This window comes from Cherax quadricarinatus, chromosome 59 (genome assembly GCF_038502225.1).
Source record: "Cherax quadricarinatus isolate ZL_2023a chromosome 59, ASM3850222v1, whole genome shotgun sequence".
NCBI classification, from domain to species: Eukaryota; Metazoa; Arthropoda; class Malacostraca; order Decapoda; family Parastacidae; genus Cherax; species Cherax quadricarinatus.
The window spans coordinates 11,430,834-11,451,307 of record NC_091350.1 but is presented as its reverse complement, the minus strand read 5'-3'; the positions used below and the strand labels follow the sequence as shown (position 1 = coordinate 11,451,307).

Genomic DNA, 20,474 nt, shown 5'->3' with positions numbered 1-20,474 from the left:
GGTATTCGGGGGCAAGAACTTTACTGTGATGAACCCCAGACTCCTCCAAAATTAGGTCATCCAAGTTTGGAGGATGAGCAGGTGCATTGTCCATAACTAGGAGGCACTTGAGATCCAATTTCTTTTCCAGGAGGTAATTCTTCACACTAGGGCCAAACACTTCATTGACCCACTCGACGAAAATTTCCCTTGTGACCCATGCCTTACTATTAGATTTCCCAAACGCACACAATTTACTCTTCATAATATTGTTTTTCCTGAACACACTGTGATTTTCAGAATGGTACACTAGTAATGGCTTCACTTTGGAATCCCCACTAGCATTAGCACAGAACATGAGCGTCAGCCTGTCTTTCACAGGCTTGTGTCCTGGCAGTCCCTTTTCCTCCTGAGTAATGTAGGTCCTCTTTGGCATTTTCTTCCAAAAGAGGCCTGTTTCATCACAATTGAACACTTGTTCAGGTTTCAGTCCTTCAGCCTCTATGTACTCCTTGAATTCACTTACGAATTTTGTAGCTGCAATTTTGTCCGAATTGGCAGCCTCACCATGCCTTATCACACTGTGTATGCCACTATGGTTCTTAAATCTCTCAAACCAACCTTTGCTGGCCTTAAACTCACAAATATCAGTACTCGTTGCGGGCAGTTTCTTTACCAGATCGTCATGCAACTGCCTAGCCTTTTCACAAATAATTGACATCATAAGACTATCTCCTGTTAATTGTTTCTCATTTATCCACACTAATAATAACTTCTCAACATCTTCGAGTACTGGTGATCTCATTTTTGTCAGCATAGTTACTCCCTTTGCAACAACAGCTTCCTTCATTTCCTTTTTCTTGGCCACGATGGAAGCTATGGTTGTATGGGGTTTGTTATACATCCTGGCCAGTTCGGCCACACGTACACCACTTTCATATTGTTCAATGATGTTTTTCTTAAATTCAATCGTATTTCTCACCTTCTTTACCAAAGGCTTGACACTAGGAGCTTTCTTTGGAGCCATGATAGCTTATTTAGTAGTTGCAAGCACTAATATGAATGTAAGGCGTTTCGCCTTATGGCGATGTCAAATTATGACCAAAATTTGCTATACGGCAAGCGGTCTTTCAAATACGGCGACCCCCACCCAGTTTGTTTACATTTTCCGTGACCATCTATTATGTCAAGAAACTTTCCAAAATTTCAAGTGTTTTAAAGTTACTGCATATTTTATATGTACTCTGATAATTATACTTAAGTGTACCTGTACCTAAATATACTTACACACTGTGCTGGTGTGCAGGTACACATTAAAATCGCTAAGTCTCTCTCTACTCATGACGCCAATACTACGTAATAATAATCACTCTTGGGCACACTAAATGTCTTATTTTACATCAATATAGGCATTTTCATTAATCCATCTATGATATTTTTCTCAAAATTATATATGAAACCCATTACATAGCATATAAACATGATACATACACTCAAAGAATAAAAATTGATGTAAATATGAGATTTGTTTACAAAGCAGCTGTGTAGGTAGTGTCGGAAGAATTACGTTTTCTCTAGTCAAACTGGGGGATACCTGTAGAAAAATATTCTTTTCATATGCCTTTACTCTATATATAGCAATTCATGACCCTTGTGGGTTTACTGCTTTTTATAATAAATAATAATAATATTATTATTAATAATAATAATATTTATTATTATTATTATTATTATTATTATTATTATTATTATTAATGTTATTATCTTCATTCAGTCTAAAAATGGTGTGTTGCTGTTTGTTTATTCTGAACTAACTTGTACAACTTGTACACAATGTAAGAGTATTTGTATTGTGAGGTAATTATTATTATAATAAAATATTGAGGTAAATGTTTTACAAACTCTTACAAATGGACGTGGATGAACTAAAAGTAGACACATATTAATACGCATTTATTTCGTCTTACCAAGTGATCGTCCACTACCTGTTCAGTTTGTGTTCTTACATCGTCTCAACTCTGTATCTCGTTGTCTCTCTTGTTTACTCTTTTGTTAACTAGTTGGCTCTCATTGACGATGGCGTCTAAGGTTAGCTGTGATAAAAAGAGAAGTCGTAAGCCTCTTGCTTTAAGTGCCAAGTTAGAGGATGATGGTGTGCCATTCTGATTTTATTCAATAAACACCCTGCCACTCACCTCTCACACATTAATATTAATATTTTAAGGTAAGTAATAATTGCACAGTGGACCCCCGGTATTTGATATTAATCCATTCCTGAGAGCTCATCGAATACCGAAAATATTGAAAAGCGAATCAATTTTCTTTATAAGAAGTAATGGAAATCAAATTAATCCGTGCAAGACACCCAAAAGTATGAAAAAAAAAAATTTACCACATGAAATATTAAGTTTAATGCAATAGAATAATTGCCTCGGGCTACTCCTCTCCTTGCACCTTTCTGCTTTGTGCTGGACTGATGAGGCCGCTGTGTGGCGGGGCGTTTCCTGGGTGGAGATTCCCATATGTTGCATAAGTATAAATATGTTAAACAACCATAACTAATTTACACATCCCTGTCTAAGACCTACTTTTACTGGGAAGTAGTCTCCCTCTCTTCTACACACCCTAACCTGAGCCTCACTATCCTCATAAAAACTCTTTACAGCATTTAGTAACTTACCACCTATTCCATATACTTGCAACATCTGCCGTGTTGCTCCCTTATCCACTCTGTCATATGCCTTTTCTAAATCCATAAATGAAATGAAAACTTCCCTACCTTTATCTAAATGATGTTCACATACATGCTTCAATGTAAACACTTGATCTAAAGACCCCTTACTCATTCTAAGGTCTCATTGTTCATATGCACTCCTGTTCTCTGTCTTACCTCTAATTCTTTCAATAATAATCCTACCACACACTGTACCTGGTATACTCAGTAAACCTACTCCCCTATAATTTTTACAATCTCTCTTGTCTCCCTTCCCTTTACATAAAAGAGCTATACACGCTCTCTGCCAATCACTAGGTACCTTCCCCTCTTTCATACTCTTACAAAAAAATACCAACCACTCCAACACTATATCTTCCCCTGCTTTTAACATTTATCATGTTCCTGTCAGTTCCAGCTGCTTTACCCCCTTTCATTCTACGTAATGCCTCACGCACCTCCCCCACACTCACATCCTGCTCTTCTTCACTCCTAAAAGATGGAATACCTCCCTGACCAGTGCATGAAATTACTGCCTCTCTTTCTTTGTCGACATTTAAAATTTCCTCAAAATATTCTCGCCATCTACCCAATACGTCCATCTCTCCATCTACAAACTCCCCTACTCTGTTTTTAACTGACAAATTCATTCGTTCTCTAGGCTTTCTTAACCTGTTCATCACACTCCAAAATATTTTCTTATTCACAGCAAAATTTGCTGACAGTGCCTCTCCCACTCTTTCATCTGCTCTCCTTTTGCACTCTCTCACCACTGTTCACCTTTCTTTTACTCTCCATATACAGTGGACCCTCGACCAGCGATGGCATCGATTAACGATAAATCTGACTAGCGATACATTTTATCGCAAAAATTTTGCCTCGATTAGCGCTAAAAAACTCGACCAACACTATTCGTTCCGTCTGAGACGCGTCCACTTCTGGCCAGTGTTTACAAGCCAGCCAGCCACCGCGGTCGCTTCCAAGCATACAATCGGAACATTTCATATTATCACAGCCTTTTTAGTGATTGCACCTGCAAAATAAGTAACCATGGGCCCCAAGAAAGCTTCTAGTGCCAACCCTACAGCAAAAAGGGTGAGAATTACTATGGATATGAAGAAAGAGATCATTGCTAAGTATGAAAGTGGAGTGCATGTCTCCGAGCTGGTCAGGCTGTACACAAAACCCCAATCAACCATCGCTACTATTGTGGCCAAGAAAACGGCAATCAAGGAAGCTGTTCTTGCCAAAGGTGCAACTATGTTTTCGAAACTGAGATCGCAAGTGATAGAAGATGTTGAGAGACTGTTATTGGTATGGATAAACGAAAAATAGATAGCAGGAGATAGCATCTCTCAAGCGATCATATGTGAAAAGGCTAGGAAGTTACATGACGATTTAATTAGAAAAATGCCAGCAACTAGTGGTGATGTGAGTGAATTTAAGGCCAGCAAAGGTTGGTTTGAGAGATTTAAGAATCGTAGTGGCATACATAGTGTGATAAGGCATGGTGAGGCTGCCAGTTTGGACCAAAAAGCAGCTGAAAAATATGTGCAGGAATTCAAGGAGTACATAGACAGTGAAGGACTGAAACCTGAACAAGTGTTTAATGGTGACACTGACAATGTTGTGAAACACTTTAGGAATGTCATAAAGGAACGGGAGGTACAGGCGTCTATGGGCAGATATGTTGTGCGACAGAGGTCCAGTGACTCTCAAGCTGGTCCTAGTGGCATTAAAAGAAGGGAATTAACCCTGAAAAAGGACTTGCCACCTCAAGTCCTAATGGAAGGTGATTCCCCTTCTAAACACTAAGACCATCAACACACTCCCCTCTTCCCATCCCATCAATCATCACCAGATCTTCAATAAAGGCAAGTGTCATGTAACTGTGCATGTCTTCTTCAGTTTGTGTGTATTAAAATTAATATTTCATGTGTTAAAATTTTTTTTTTCAATACTTTTGGGTGTCTTGCACGGATTAATTTGATTTCCATTATTTCTTATGGGGAAAGTTAGCTTGACTAACGATTGTTCTGACTAACGATGAGCTCTCAGGAACGGATTAATAGCGTTAGTCGAGGGTCCACTGTACTCTGCTCTTCTTATAACACTTCTGCTTTGTAAAAACCTCTCATAAGCAAACTTTTTCTATTTTATCACACCCTTTACTTCATCATTCCATCAGTTACTCCTCTTTCCTCCTGCACCCACCCTCCTATAACCACGAACTTCTGCCCCACATTCTAACATTGCATTTTTAACACTATTTCACCCCTTCTTCAACCCCCCCCCCACTACCCATACTTGCACTAGCCCACCTTTTTGTCAATAGTTGCTTATATCTCACCCTAACATCATCTCTTACATGCTGTTGCCGTTTTCCCTTTGCCCCATCTACGTGTTACTCTAACTGTAGCTACAACTAAATAATGATCCGATATATCTGTTGCCCTTCTATAAACTATAATCATCCTGGAGCCTACCCATCAACCTTTTATCCACCAATATATAATCTAACAAACTACTTTCATTACATGCTGTATCATATCTTGTATACTTATTTATCCTCTTTTTTATAAAATATGTATTACTTATACCAAACCTCTTTCTACGTATAGCTCAATTAAAGGCTCCCCATTTTTATTTACACCTGGCACCCCAAATTTACCTACTACACATTATATAAATATATATATATATATATATACATTTTTTTTTTTTTTTTTTTTTTTTTCAACAAGTCGGCCGTCTCCCACCGAGGCAGGGTGACCCAAAAAAGAAAGAAAATCCCCAAAAAGAAAATACTTTCATCATCATTCAACACTTTCACCACACTCGTATCATATCTTGTATACTTATTTATCCTCTTTTTTATAAAATATGTATTACTTATACCAAACCTCTTTCTACGTATAGCTCAATTAAAGGCTCCCCATTTTTATTTACACCTGGCACCCCAAATTTACCTACTACACATTATATAAATATATATATATATATATACATATATATATATATATATTTTTTTTTTTCAACAAGTCGGTCGTCTCCCACCGAGGCAGGGTGACCCAAAAAAGAAAGAAAATCCCCAAAAAGAAAATACTTTCATCATCATTCAACACTTTCACCACACTCACACATTATCACTGTTTTGCAGAGGTGCCCAGAATACAACAGTTTAGAAGCATATACGTATAAAGATACACAACATATCCCTCCAAACTGCCAATATCCCAAACCCCTCCTTTAAAGTGCAGGCATTGTAGTTCCCATTTCCAGGACTCAAGTCCGACTATATGAAAATAACCGGTTTCCCTGAATCCCTTCACTAAATATTACCCTGCTCACACTCCAACAGATCGTCAGGTCCCAAGTATCATTCGTCTCCATTCACTCCTATCTAACACGCTCATGCACGCTTGCTGGAAGTCCAAGCCCCTCGCCCACAAAACCTCTTTTACCCCCTCTTTCCAACCCTTTCGAGGACGACCCCTACCCCTCTTTCCTTCCCCTATAGATTTATATGCTTTCCATGTCATTCTACTTTGATCCATTCTCTCTAAATGACCAAACCACCTCAACAACCCCTCTTCTGCCCTCTGACTAATGCTTTTATTAACTCCACACCTTCTCCTAATTTCCACACTCCGAATTTTCTGCATAATATTTACATCACACATTGCCCTTAGACAGGACATCTCCACTGCCTCCAACCGTCTCCTCGCTGCTGCATTTACCACCCAAGCTTCACATCCATATAAGAGTGTTGGTACTACTATACTTTCATACATTCCCTTCTTTGCCTCCATAGATAACGTTCTTTGACTCCACATATACCTCAACGCACCACTCACCTTCTTTCCCTCATCAATTCTATGATTAACCTCATCCTTCATAAATCCATCCGCCGACACGTCAACTCCCAAGTATCTGAAAACATTCACTTCTTCCATACTCCTCCTCCCCAATTTGATATCCAATTTTTCTTTATCTAAATCATTTGATACCCTCATCACCTTACTCTTTTCTATGTTCACTTTCAACTTTCTACCTTTACACACATTCTCAAACTCATCCACTAACCTTTGTAATTTTTCTTTAGAATCTCCCATAAGTACAGTATCATCAGCAAAAAGTAACTGTGTCAATTCCCATTTTGAATTTGATTCCCCATAATTTAATCCCACCCCTCTCCCAAACACCCTAGCATTTACTTATTTTACAACCCCATCTATAAATATATTAAACAACCATGGTGACATTACACATCCCTGTCTAAGACCTACTTTTACCGGGAAGTATTCTCTCTCTCTTCTACACACCCTAACCTGAGCCTCACTATCCTCATAAAAGCTCTTTACAGCATTTAGTAACTTACCACCTCTTCCATATACTTGCAACATCTGCCACATTGCTGCTCTATCCACTCTATCATATGCCTTTTCTAAATCCATAAATGCAATAAAAACTTCCCTACCTTTATCTAAATACTGTTCACATATATGCTTCAATGTAAACACTTGATCTACACATCCTCTACCCACTCTGAAGCCTCTCTGCTCATCCGCAATCCTACATTCTGTCTTACCTCTAATTCTTTCAATTATAACCCTTCCGTATACTTTTCCTGGTATACTCAGTAAACTTATTCCTCTATAATTTTTACAATCTCTTTTGTCCCCTTTCCCTTTATATAAAGGGACTATACATGCTCTCCACCAATCCCTAGGTACCTTCCCCTCTTTCATACATTTATTAAACAAAAGTACCAACCACTCCAACACTATATCCCCCCCTGCTTTTAACATTTCTGTCATGATCCCATCAGTTCCAGCTGCTTTACCCCCTTTCATTCTACGTAATGCCTCACGTACCTCCCCCACACTTACATTCTGCTCTTCTTCACTCCTAAAAGATGGTATACCTCCCTGACCAGTGCATGAAATTACTGCCTCTCTTTCTTCCTTAACGTTTAAAAGTTCCTCAAAATATTCTCGCCATCTACCTAATACTTCCATCTCCCCATCTACTAACTCCCCTACTCTGTTTTTAACTGACAAATCCATACTTTCCCTAGGCTTTCTTAACTTGTTCTACTCACTCCAAAATTTTTTCTTATTTTCATTAAAATTTCTTGACAGTGCCTCTCCCACTCTTTCATCTGCTCTCCTTTTGCACTCTCTCACCACTCTCTTCACCTTTCTTTTACTCTCCATATACTCTGCTCTTCTTATAACACTTCTGCTTTGTAAAAACCTCTCGTAAGCTACCTTTTTCTCTTTTATCACACCCTTTACTTCATCATTCCACCAATCACTCCTCTTTCCTCCTGCCCCCACCCTCCTATAACCACAAACTTCTGCCCCACATTCTAATACTGCATTTTTAAAACTATTCCAACCCTCTTCAACCCCCCCACTACTCATCTTTGCACTAGCCCACCTTTCTGTCAATAGTCGCTTATATCTCACCCGAAGTTCCACCTCCCTTAGTTTATACACTTTCACCTCCCTCTTACTTGTTGTTGCCACCTTCCTCTTTTCCCATCTACCTCTTACTCTAACTGTAGCTATAACTAAATAATGATCCGATATATCAGTTGCCCCTCTATAAACATGTACATCCTGGAGCCTACCCATCAACCTTTTATCCACCAATACATAATCTAATAAACTACTTTCATTACGTGCTACATCATACCTTGTATATTTATTTATCCTCTTTTTCATAAAATATGTATTACTTATTACCAAATCTCTTTCTACACATAGCTCAATTAAAGGCTCCCCATTTACATTTACCCCTGGCACCCCAAATTTACCTACTACTCCCTCCATAACATTTTTACCCACTTTAGCATTGAAATCCCCAACCACCATTACTCTCACATTTGATTCAAAACTCCCCACGCATTCACTCAACATTTCCCAAAATCTCTCTCTCTCCTCTACACTTCTCTCTTCTCCAGGTACATACACGTTTATTATAACCCACTTTTCACATCCAATTTATATATATATATATCTTTCTTTCTTTCAACACACCGGCCGTATCCCACCGAGGCAGGGTGGCCCAAAAGAAAAAACCAAAGTTTCTCCTTTCAAATTTCGTAATATATACAGGAGAAAGGGTTACTAGCCCCTTGCTCCCGGCATTTTAGTGTCCTCTTACAACACGCATGGCTTACGGAGGAAGAATTCTGTTCCACTTCCCCATGGAGATAAGAGGAAATAAACAAGAAGAACTAGAAAGAAAATCGAAGAAAACCCAGAGGGGTATGTATATATACGCTTGTACATGTATGTGTAGTGTGACCTGAGTGTAAGTAGAAGTAGCAAGACGTGCCTGAAATTTTGCATGTTCATGAGACAGAAAAAAGGACACCAGCAATCCTACCATCATGTAAAACAATTACAGGCTTTCGTGTTACACTCACTTGGCAGGACGGTAGTACCTCCCTGGGCGGTTGCTGTCTACCAACCTACTACCTAGGATATATATATATATATATATATATATATATATATATATATATATATATATATATATATATATAGATAGATATATATATATATATATATATATTTTTCTCAACAAGTCGGCCGTCTCCCACCGAGGGAGGGTGACCCATAAAAGACAGAAAATCCCCAAAAAGAAAATACTTTCATCATCATTCAACACTTTCACCACACTCACACATTATCACTGCTTTTGCAGAGGTGCTCAGAATACAACAGTTTAGAAGCATATACGTATAAAGATACACGACATATCCCTCCAAACTGCCAATATCCCAAACCCCTTCTTTAAAGTGCAGGCATTGTACTTCCCATTTCCAGGACTCAAGTCCGACTATATGAAAATAACCGGTTTCCCTGAATCCCTTCACTAAATATATTTATTATTTATTTATTTTTTTATCACACTGGCTGATTCCCACCAAGGCAGGGTGACCCGAAAAAGAAAGACTTTCACCATCATTCACTCCATCACTGTCTTGCCAGAAGGGTGGTTTACACTACAGTTTTTAAACTGCAACATTAACACCCCTCCTTCAGAGTGCAGGCACTGTACTTCCCATCTCCAGGACTCAAGTCCGGCCTGCCGGTTTCCCTGAACCCCTTCATAAATGTTACTTTGCTCACACTCCAACAGCACGTCAAGTATTAAAAACCATTCGTCTCCATTCACTCCTATCAAACACGCTCACGCACGCCTGCTGGAAGTCCGAGCCCCTTGCACACAAAACCTCCTTTATATATATACAGTGGACCCCCGCATAACGATGGCATCACATAGCGATTATTTCGCATACCGCTTACTTTAATCGCAAAATTTTTGCCGCGCATACCGATTAAAAACCCGCTCACCGATTTTCGTCCGAGACGCGTCCAATGTGCGCCCTCAGCCAGCCTCACATGTGCCGCCCGTGCCATTGTTTACCAGCCAGCCTCCGTGGTAACATCCAAGCATACACTCGGAATATTTCGTATTATTACAGTGTTTTCGGTGCTGTTTCTGGAAAATAAGTGACCATGGGCCCCAAGAAAGCTTCTAGTGCCAACCCTGTGGTAAAAAGGGTGAGAATTAGTATGGAAATTAAGAAAGATTTTGAAGGGTTTGGGGCTAACCCTGAGAAGCCTATGCCAGTTGTGGAATCCATTGTGCCTACTTCAAAGATTAAGGAAATGTGTGCACAGTGGGTTGAACTGCAAACCTTTATGGATGAAAATTACCCTGACACAGCTGTTGCAAGCCGTGCTGGTGACTATTTCAATGACAATGTTGTGGCCCATTTTAGACAAATCGTAAAGGAACGGGAGGTACAGAGCTCTATGGACAGATTTGTTGTGCGACAGAGGTCCAGTGACTCTCAAGCTGGTCCTAGTGGCATTAAAAGAAGAAGGGAAGTAACCCCGGAAAAGGACTTGCTACCTCAAGTCCTAATGGAAGGGGATTCCCCTTCTAAACAGTAAGAAGATAATGCTCTCCCCTCCTCCCATCCCATCAATCATCACCAGATCTTCAATAAAAGTAAGTGTCATGTAAGTGTGCATCCCTTTTTCAGTTTGTTTGTATTAAAATTAACATTTCATGTGGTAAAAAAATTTTCATACTTTTGGGTGTCTTGCACGGATTAATTTTATTTCCATTATTTCTTATGGGGAAAATTCATTCACATAACGATTATTTCGCATAACAATTACCCCTCTTGCACGGATTAAAATCGTTAACCGGGGGTCCACTGTATATATATATATATATATATATATATATATATATATATAATGTATGTATATGTATATATATGTCGTGCCGAATATGTAAAACTGGTCAATTAGCAAGAACTCATTTAAAATTAAGTCCTTTTTGAAATTTTCTCTTATACGTTCACAATTTACATAAACGACATAGATGAGGGAATAAATAGGGACATAAGCAAATTTGCTGATGACACCAAAATAGGCCGTCCAATTCATTCTAATGAAGACATTAGAGCACTCCAGGATGATTTGAATAGACTGACGCAATGGTCGGAGAAATGGCAAATGCAGTTTAATATTGACAAATGCAAAGTTCTAAATGTTGGACAGTTAAATAACCATGCCACATATAAAGTAAATAATGTAGATCTTGATACTACTGATTTCGAAAAATATTTAGGAGTTCTGGTTAGCAGTAATCAAAAACCAAGACAACAGTGCATTAGTGTTTACCTGGAGAGAGTTCCGGGGGTCAACGCCCCCGCGGCTCGGTCTGAGACCAGGCTTCTGAGACTTGGCTTCATGTCTAGAAGTATAAATAATAGAAGTCCTCAGGTTGTTCTTCAACTCTATACATGTATATCCTTGGTTAGGCCTCATTTAGACTATGCTGCTCAGTTCTGGTCACCGTATTACAGAATGGATATAAATGCTCTGGAAAACGTTCAAAGGAGGATGACAAAGATGATCCCATGTATCAGAAATCTTCCCTATTACCTGGAGTTTACCTGGAGAGAGTTTCGGGGGTCAACGCCCCCGCAGCCCGGTCTGTGACCAGGCCTCCTGGTGGATCAGCCCCTGATCAACCAGGCTAGAGGATAGACTGAGGGCCCTGAATCTGCACTCTCTCGAAAGGCGTAGAATTAGGGGGGATATGATCGAGGTGTATAAATGGAAAGCAGGAATAAATAAAGGGGATGTAAATAGCGTGCTGAAAATTTCCAGCCAAGACAGGACTCGCAGCAATGGTTTCAAGTTGGAAAAATTCAGATTCAGGAAGGATATAGGAAAGCACTGGTTTGGTAAAAGAGTTGTAGATGAGTGGAACAAACTCCCGAGTACAGTTATTGAGGCTAAAACGTTGTGTAGTTTTAAAAATAGGTTAGATAAATACATGAGTGGGTGTGGGTGGGTGTGAGTTGGACCTGACTAGCTTGTGCTGCTGGGTCTGGTGCAGTGCTCCATCCTTGAGTGGAGGTGACCAGACTGGGTGGGTCATTGGGATAATCCGGGGGGGGGGGGACATGGACCTGCTCCACATGGGTCAGTAGGCCTGTTGCAGTGTTCCTTCTTTCTTATGTTCTTAATGAAGATCTGGTGGTGATTGATGGAATGGGAGGAGGGGAGTGTGGATGGTGTTAGTGTTTAGAAGGGGAATCCCCTTCCATTAGGACTTGAGGTAGCAAGTCCTTTTCCGGGGTTACTTCCCTTCTTTTAACCCTTAAACGGTCCAAATAGATCGACGTTCAAATCCGTAGTGCTCCAAACGTAGATCTCCGTTTTTTTTTTACATATTTTCGAACATAACAAAAAAACAAATGTAGATAAGTTTTTTACACATTTTCAAATGAAAAAAAAAAAGATCTACATTTTTTTACATACTTTCAAATGTTGAAAAAATGTATATATACGTTTGGACCATTTAAGGGTTAATGCCACTAGGACCAGCTTGAGAGTCACTGGACTTCTGTCGCACTTAACTCTGATATTAACCCTCCCCTCAAACATCTCCTTGCCAACCTCAACAGAACACATGACCATAACACAAGGCACAGATCACTCTTTGATGTTCCTCGTGTCCATCTCACACTTTGCAAAAACTCAATGCACATAAAAGGCCCTAAAATCTGGAACTCATTACAACATAACTGTCCATAGAGGCCTGTACCTCCCATTCCTTTATGACATTCCTGAAGTGTTTCACAACATTGTCAGTGTAATAGTCACCAGCACGGCTTGCAATAGCTGTGTTAGGGTGATTGTCATCAAAAAAGGTTTGCACTTTAAGCCACATTGCACACATTTCCTTAATCTTTGAAGTAGGCAACTTCTTCAATTTCTCTGTCCCCTCCTCCGAAGCAGTTTCCTCAGATCTGGCCTCTTGCTGTTGAAGATGATCTAGCAGCTCATCAGTGGTTAGTTCTTCATTGTCCTCCTCCACCAACTCTTCCACATCCTCCCCACTAACCTCCAACCCCAAGGACTTCCCCAATGCCACAATGGATTCCTCAACTGGCATAGGCTTCTCACGGTTAGCCTCAAATCCTTCAAAATCCCTTTTGTCTGCACATTCTGGCCACAGTTTTTTCCAAGCAGAGTTCAAGGTCCTCTTAGTCACTCCCTCCCAAGCCTTACCTATAAGGTTTATACAATTGAGGATATTAAAGTGATCCTTCCAAAACTCTTTTAGAGTCAGTCGAGTTTCTGTGGTCACTACAAAGCACTTTTGAAACATAGCTTTTGTGTACAGTTTCTTGAAGTTGGAAATGACCTGCTGGTCCATGGGCTGCAGGAGAGGAGTGGTATTAGAAGGCAAAAAACTTGACCTTAATGAAGCTAATGTCCCCAGAAAGTTGCTCTGCCAAGTCTGTAGGATGACCAGGGGCATTGTCTAATATCAGGAGGCACTTAAGGTCTAATTTCTTTTCAGTTAGGTAATTTTTCACAGTGGGGGCAAATGCATGGTGTAACCAGTCATAGAAAAAGTCCCTAGTGATCCATGCCTTACTGTTTGCCCTCCACAGCACACAAATTAGCCTTGAGGACATTGTTTTTCCTGAACACTGGGAGTTTCAGAGTGATACACCAATAAAGGCTTCACTTTGCAATCACCACTAGCATTGGCACACATCAACAGAGTAAGCCTGTCTTTCATAGGCTTATGTCCTGGGAGTGCCTTTTCCTCCTGAGTAATGTAGGTCCTGCTTGGCATTTTCTTCCAAAAAAGGCCTGTTTCGTTGCAATTAAACACTTGTTCAGGTTTAAATTCTTCACTGTCTATGTAATCCTTGAATTCCTTCACATATTTTTCAGCCGCTTTTTGGTCCGAACTGGCAGCCTCACCATGCCTAATCACACTATGTATGCCACTACGATTCTTAAATCTTTCAAACCAACCTTTGCTGGCCCTAAATTCACTCACATCAGCACTAGTTGCAGGCAATTTCTTTACCAACTTGTCATGCAACTGCCTAGCCTTTTCACAAATGATCGCTTGAGAGATGCTATCTCCTGCTATCTGTTTTTCATTTATCCACATCAATAATAGTCTCTCAACATTTTCTAACATTTGCGGTCACTGTTTCGTAATCACAGTTGCACCTTTTGCAAGAACAGCTTCCTTGATTGCCGTTTTCCTGGTCATTATAGTAGAGATGGTTGATTGTGGTTTACTATACAACCTGACCAGCTCCGACACACGCACTCCACTTTCGTACTTTGCAATTATCTCTTTCTTCATTTCAATAGTCATTAGCATCTTTTTTCTCGAAGGGTTGGCACTAGAAGCTTTCTTGGGGTCCATGGTGACTTATTTTGCAGAAACAAGCACCAAAAACAGTGATAATATGGAATGTACCGAATGTATCCTTAGATGCATGTACACTGGCTGGCTTATAAACACTGGCATACACGGGGCAGTTCAGGCCACACGTGGACACGTCTCGTACGAATCGCATCAAATACCGGGTTTTCGATCGGATACCAAGAAGAAATTTTTGCAATAAAATGCCTCGAATACCGGATTTATCGAATACTGATGCCATCGAATACCAGGGGTCCACTGTACTCTGTGTGTATCTTACCTTTTCTTGTGTTTTTAATGCCTATTTATATTGCTAACTTAATATAAGTTAGTGTAAACTTGTTGTCTGGCATTTATTGCATATTTTATGTGTGCTCTGATAATAATACTTGTGGACCTGTGTGGTAGCCGGGTGGAGGGACAACATTACGTTTTCTCTGCTCAGCCATCAGAGAAAACGTGTATGAATCTGCGTTTGGCCCAGCCACTCCCTCACTCCGCTATTGTTTACAATTTTCGGCATGAATTATTCATTACTTCTACCTTCGTTTATGATGGCATCTAAAGGTAGTCGTTAGAAATGATTAAATTCAGTGAACAAGGCATGTTGATATTAATAATATGGCTCTGGGCCACAGTGTAGGTAGCCGGTAGGTGTAGCCCAGGCGGGCTACACCTACCGGCTACTTACACTGACTTCCTACAAATAAATACTACTCACCTCTCTTCCTATATTAAGACTACACATATTTTAAGGTAAATAATGAGTGTACTGTATGTGTATTTTACCCCTCTGGGATGTTTTAAATATCGTATATTAAGTATGAGATGGGGAGCCAGGGCTACCTACACCTGGGCTACCTGCACCTGACTTCCTACAAATAAGTACTACTCACCTCTCTCCCTACATTAAGATTACAAATACTTTAAGATAAGTAATGAATTTACTGTGAATGTATTTTACTTTGTGTGTTTTTAATGCCTGGTTCTATTAGTAACTTAATATAATTTAGTGTAAACTTGTTGTCTGGCATTTATTTGCATTTATAAATGGAAAAAAATGGCGTTCTGCCTTCCGGCGATGTCTGCTTTCCGGCGACAGCCTGGAACCTACCCCGCCGTATAAGTGGGGCCCTACTGTATTATGAAATACTACTTTGTATGAACAAGTGAGGGGACCGTCGCTCACTGGTAAACAATGGCACACTGGCTGGGAACAGCTCAGAGCCGTGAGTACACGTCCCAGACAAACGACTATTCGCAAGTCAAACTACGATTAGCGAGGCAATGTTTTGACAAAAATAACATTACGATTTTCGAAAATTACGACTATCGAGCCTTACGATTATCGAGGGACCACTGTACATCCACTTATTGCTATCGTTGTAGTTCTCAAAGTGTATTGAAAATTCTTATAGTGTGGAATTAGAGCTTATGACTTGCTTGTTTGAATTTCTGGGCATAATTGAGGTTGCTATGGAAGAAAAATCCCAATGACTTATACTGTAGTATTTTTCTGTTTTCAGGGCTTGCACATGTTTGGGCTAAACTTTGCCAATATTGCCCACTTTATGCCAGGTCGCTCAGTTATTCAAGTGAGGGACAGGTTCAAGCGGACCATCTTACTGGGGATAACCTCTAAGCCATGGACAAGGTGAGGACATTTAGTGTTATGATCTTTTCTTTTATTGGCGGTCTCCCACCATTGTAGGATAACCCAAAAATGGAAAATGCACCATCTTTCATTCATTAGCTGTCTTGCCACATCATTCAGTGTGATGTTTGTGTATTGATTTTAATGTTCTCTTGGCCATTATCAAATTATCTTGTGGAATATCAGTATATGATCATTTCTGTTCATATACAGTGGAACCTCGGTTTTCGTCATTAATTTGTACCAGAAAGTCTGACGAAAACCGAATTGTATGAAAACTGAAGCAATATTTCCGATAAAAAATAATGTAAATCCAATTAATCCGTTCCAGATGCCCAAAAATATTAACAAAAAATACATTTTATAGAGAATAGCTAGTATAGTTTTACATACAGAAAACAAAGAGAAATGAATATAAATGACTAATGAAATGGATAAATGAACATTTAACATAACTTACTTTTATTGAAGACTCTTGTTGGCGTATGGAAGATGGTGAGGAGGGGAGAGGGAGGAGGAGAGGTTATTGTTAGGAGGGGGGAGCCCCCTCCATAAGGACTTCAGGTATCAAGGCCCTATCCGGGATTACTTCCCTTTTTTGTCTTTTACTGGCACTAGGATCAACTTGAGTCTCTACCCCTGTCGCACAAAACATCTGTCCAGAGAGGTTTGTTTCTGGCGTCTCTCTAACTCTTAAACGTGCAAATGTAGATATACGTTTGCTCATGTAGCGCTTTGAACGTAGCTCTACGTTTTATTTTTCATTCCTTAAAATTTGGCGCGATAAGCCTGAGTCACCTAGACATGAGAGAATGGGTCTGCACCCTCAGTGTGCACAGCATGAAAAAAATCATTGACGCCGGGGTACTGCGTAATAGCACCAGTTATTTTCAGCTCCATCTTGGGTCAACATCATGGCAAACCCCAGTGATTCACTCATGCCTCGTCGTATTAACACTACTGTTCTTGGACAGTGAAACAGAATGTAAGTTTAGTGGATTTGGCACTGATATGGCCATAATGATGAAGGAATTAGTGAAACTATTAACCCTTTGACTGTTTTGGTCGTATATATACTACGTCTTACGAGCCACTGTTTTTGACGTATATATACTCATCAATTCTAGCGGCACTGACATGGCATGACAAACAGGACATGACATTGCTGCACTACCACCTTCTACCACTATTACAACTGCTACCACCTTCTACCACTATTACAATGCTACCACCTTCTACCACTATTACAACTGCTACCACCATCACTACCACCTTCTACCACTATTACAATGCTACCACCTTCTACCACTATTACAATGCTACCACCTTCTACCACTATTACAACTGCTACCACCATCACTACCACCTTCTACCACTATTACAATGCTACCACCTTCTACCACTATTACAACTGCTACCACCTTCTACCACTATAACAATGCTACCACCTTCTACCAGTATTACAACTGCTACCACCATCACTACCACCTTCTACCACTATTACAATGCTACCACTATTACAACTGCTACCACCATCACTACCACCTTCTACCACTATTACAATGCTACCACCTTCTACCACTATTAAAACTGCTACCACCTTCTACCACTATTACAATGCTACCACCTTCTACCACTATTACAACTGCTACCACCATCACTACCACCTTCTACCACTATTACAACTACTACCACCTTGTACCACTATTACAACTGCTACCACCATCACTACCACCTTCTACCACTATTACAATGCTACCACCTTCTACCACTATTACAACTGCTACCACCATCACTACCACCTTCTACCACTATTACAACTGCTACCACTATCACTACCACCTTCTACCACTATTACAACTGCTACCACCTTCTACCACTATTACAATGCTACCACCTTCTACCACTATTACAACTGCTACCACCTTCTACCACTATTACAATGCTACCACCTTCTACCACTATTACAAATGCTACCACCATCACTACCACCTTCTACCACTATTACAACTGCTACCACCTTGTACCACTATTACAACTGCTACCACCATCACTACCACCTTCTACCACTATTACAATGCTACCACCTTCTACCACTATTACAACTGCTACCACCATCACTACCACCTTCTACCACTATTACAACTGCTACCACCTTCTACCACTATTACAACTGCTACCACCATCACTACCACCTTCTACCACTATTACAATGCTACCACCTTCTACCACTATTACAACTGCTACCACCATCACTACCACCTTCTACCACTATTACAACTGCTACCACCATCACTACCACCTTCTACCAATATTACAACTGCTACCACCATCACTACCACCTTCTTCCACTATTACAACTGCTACCACCATCACTACCACCTTCTACCACTATTACAACTGCTACCACTTTCTACCACTATTACAACTGCTACCACCATCACTACCACCTTCTACCACTATTACAATGCTACCACCTTCTACCACTATTACAACTGGTACCACCTTCTACCACTAATACAATGCTACCACCATCACTACCACCTTCTACCACTATTACAATGCTACCACCTTCTACCACTATTACAACTGCTACCACCTTCTACCACAATTACAAATGCTACCACCATCACTACCCCCTTCTACCACTATTACAATGCTACCACCTTCTACCACTATTACAACTGCTACCACCTTCAACCAGTATTACAATGCTACCACCTTCTACCACTATTACAACCACCTTCTACCACTATTACAACTGCTACCACCATCACTACCACCTTCTACCACTATTACAATGCTACCACCTTCTACCACTATTACAACTGCTACCACCTTCTACCACTATTACAATGCTACCACCTTCTACCACTATTACAACTGCTACCACCTTCTACCACTATTACAATGCTACCACCTTCTACCACTATTACAACTGCTACCACCATCACTACCACCTTCTACCACTATTACAATGCTACCACCTTGTACCACTATTACAACTGCTACCACCATCACTACCACCTTCTACCACTATTACAATGCTACCACCTTCTACCACTATTACAACTGCTACCACCATCGCTACCACCTTCTACCACTATTACAACTGCTACCACCATCACTACCACCTTCTACCACTATTACAACTGCTACCACCTTCTACCACTATTACAACTGCTACCACCTTCTACCACTATTACAACTGCTACCACAATCACTACCACCTTCTACCACTATTACAATGCTACCAGCTTCTACCACTATTACAACTGCTACCACCATCACTACCACCTTCTACCACTATTACAATGCTACCATCTTTTACCACTATTACAACTGCTACCACCATCACTCCCACCTTCTACCACTATTACAACTTCTACCACCATCACTACCACCTTCTACCACTATTACAACTGCTACCACCATCACTACCACCTTCTACCACTATTACAACTGCTACCACCATCACTACCACCTTCTACCACTATTACAATGCTACCACCTTCTACCACTATTACAACTGCTACCACCATCACTACCACCTTCTACCACTATTACAATGCTACCACCTTTTACCACTATTGCAACTGCTACCACCATCACTCCCACCTTCTACCACTATTACAACTGCTACCACCATCACTACCACCTTCTACCACTATTACAACTGCTACCACCATCACTACCACCTTCTACCACTATTACAATGCTACCACCTTCTACCACTATTACAACTGCTACCACCTTCTACCACTAATACAATGCTACCACCTTCTACCACTATTACAACTGCTACCAACTTCTACCACTATTACAACTGCTACCACCATCACTACCCCCTTCTACCACTATTACAATGCTACCACCTTCTACCACTATTACAACTGCTACCACCTTCTACCAGTATTACAATGCTACCACCTTCTACCACTATTACAACCACCTTCTACCACTATTACAACTGCTACCACCATCACTACCACCTTCTACCACTATTACAATGCTACCACCTTCTACCACTATTACAACTGCTACCACCTTCTACCACTATTACAATGCTACCACCTTCTACCACTATTACAACTGCTACCACCTTCTACCACTATTACAACTGCTACCACCATCACTACCACCTTCTACCACTATTACAACTGCTACCACCTTGTACCACTATTACAACTGCTACCACCATCACTACCACCTTCTACCACTATTACAATGCTACCACTTTCTACCACTATTACAACTGCTACCACCATCACTACCACCTTCTACCACTATTACAACTGCTACCACCTTCTACCACTATTACAACTGCTACCACCTTCT

General features: G+C 40.3%; 1 protein-coding gene across 5 annotated transcripts in view; it reads left to right on the top strand.

Annotated features, from left to right (window-relative positions):
• Nucleotides 1-20,474, top strand: part of LOC128698717 (uncharacterized) — a 300,712-nt gene that overhangs the window by 120,687 nt on the left and 159,551 nt on the right. For all 5 annotated transcript variants that reach the window (XM_070097720.1, XM_070097721.1, XM_070097719.1 and 2 more), the window contains exon 12: nt 16,009-16,136. In XM_070097720.1, coding sequence (XP_069953821.1) covers nt 16,009-16,136 — 128 coding nt within the window. The remainder of the gene's footprint in view (nt 1-16,008; nt 16,137-20,474) is intronic.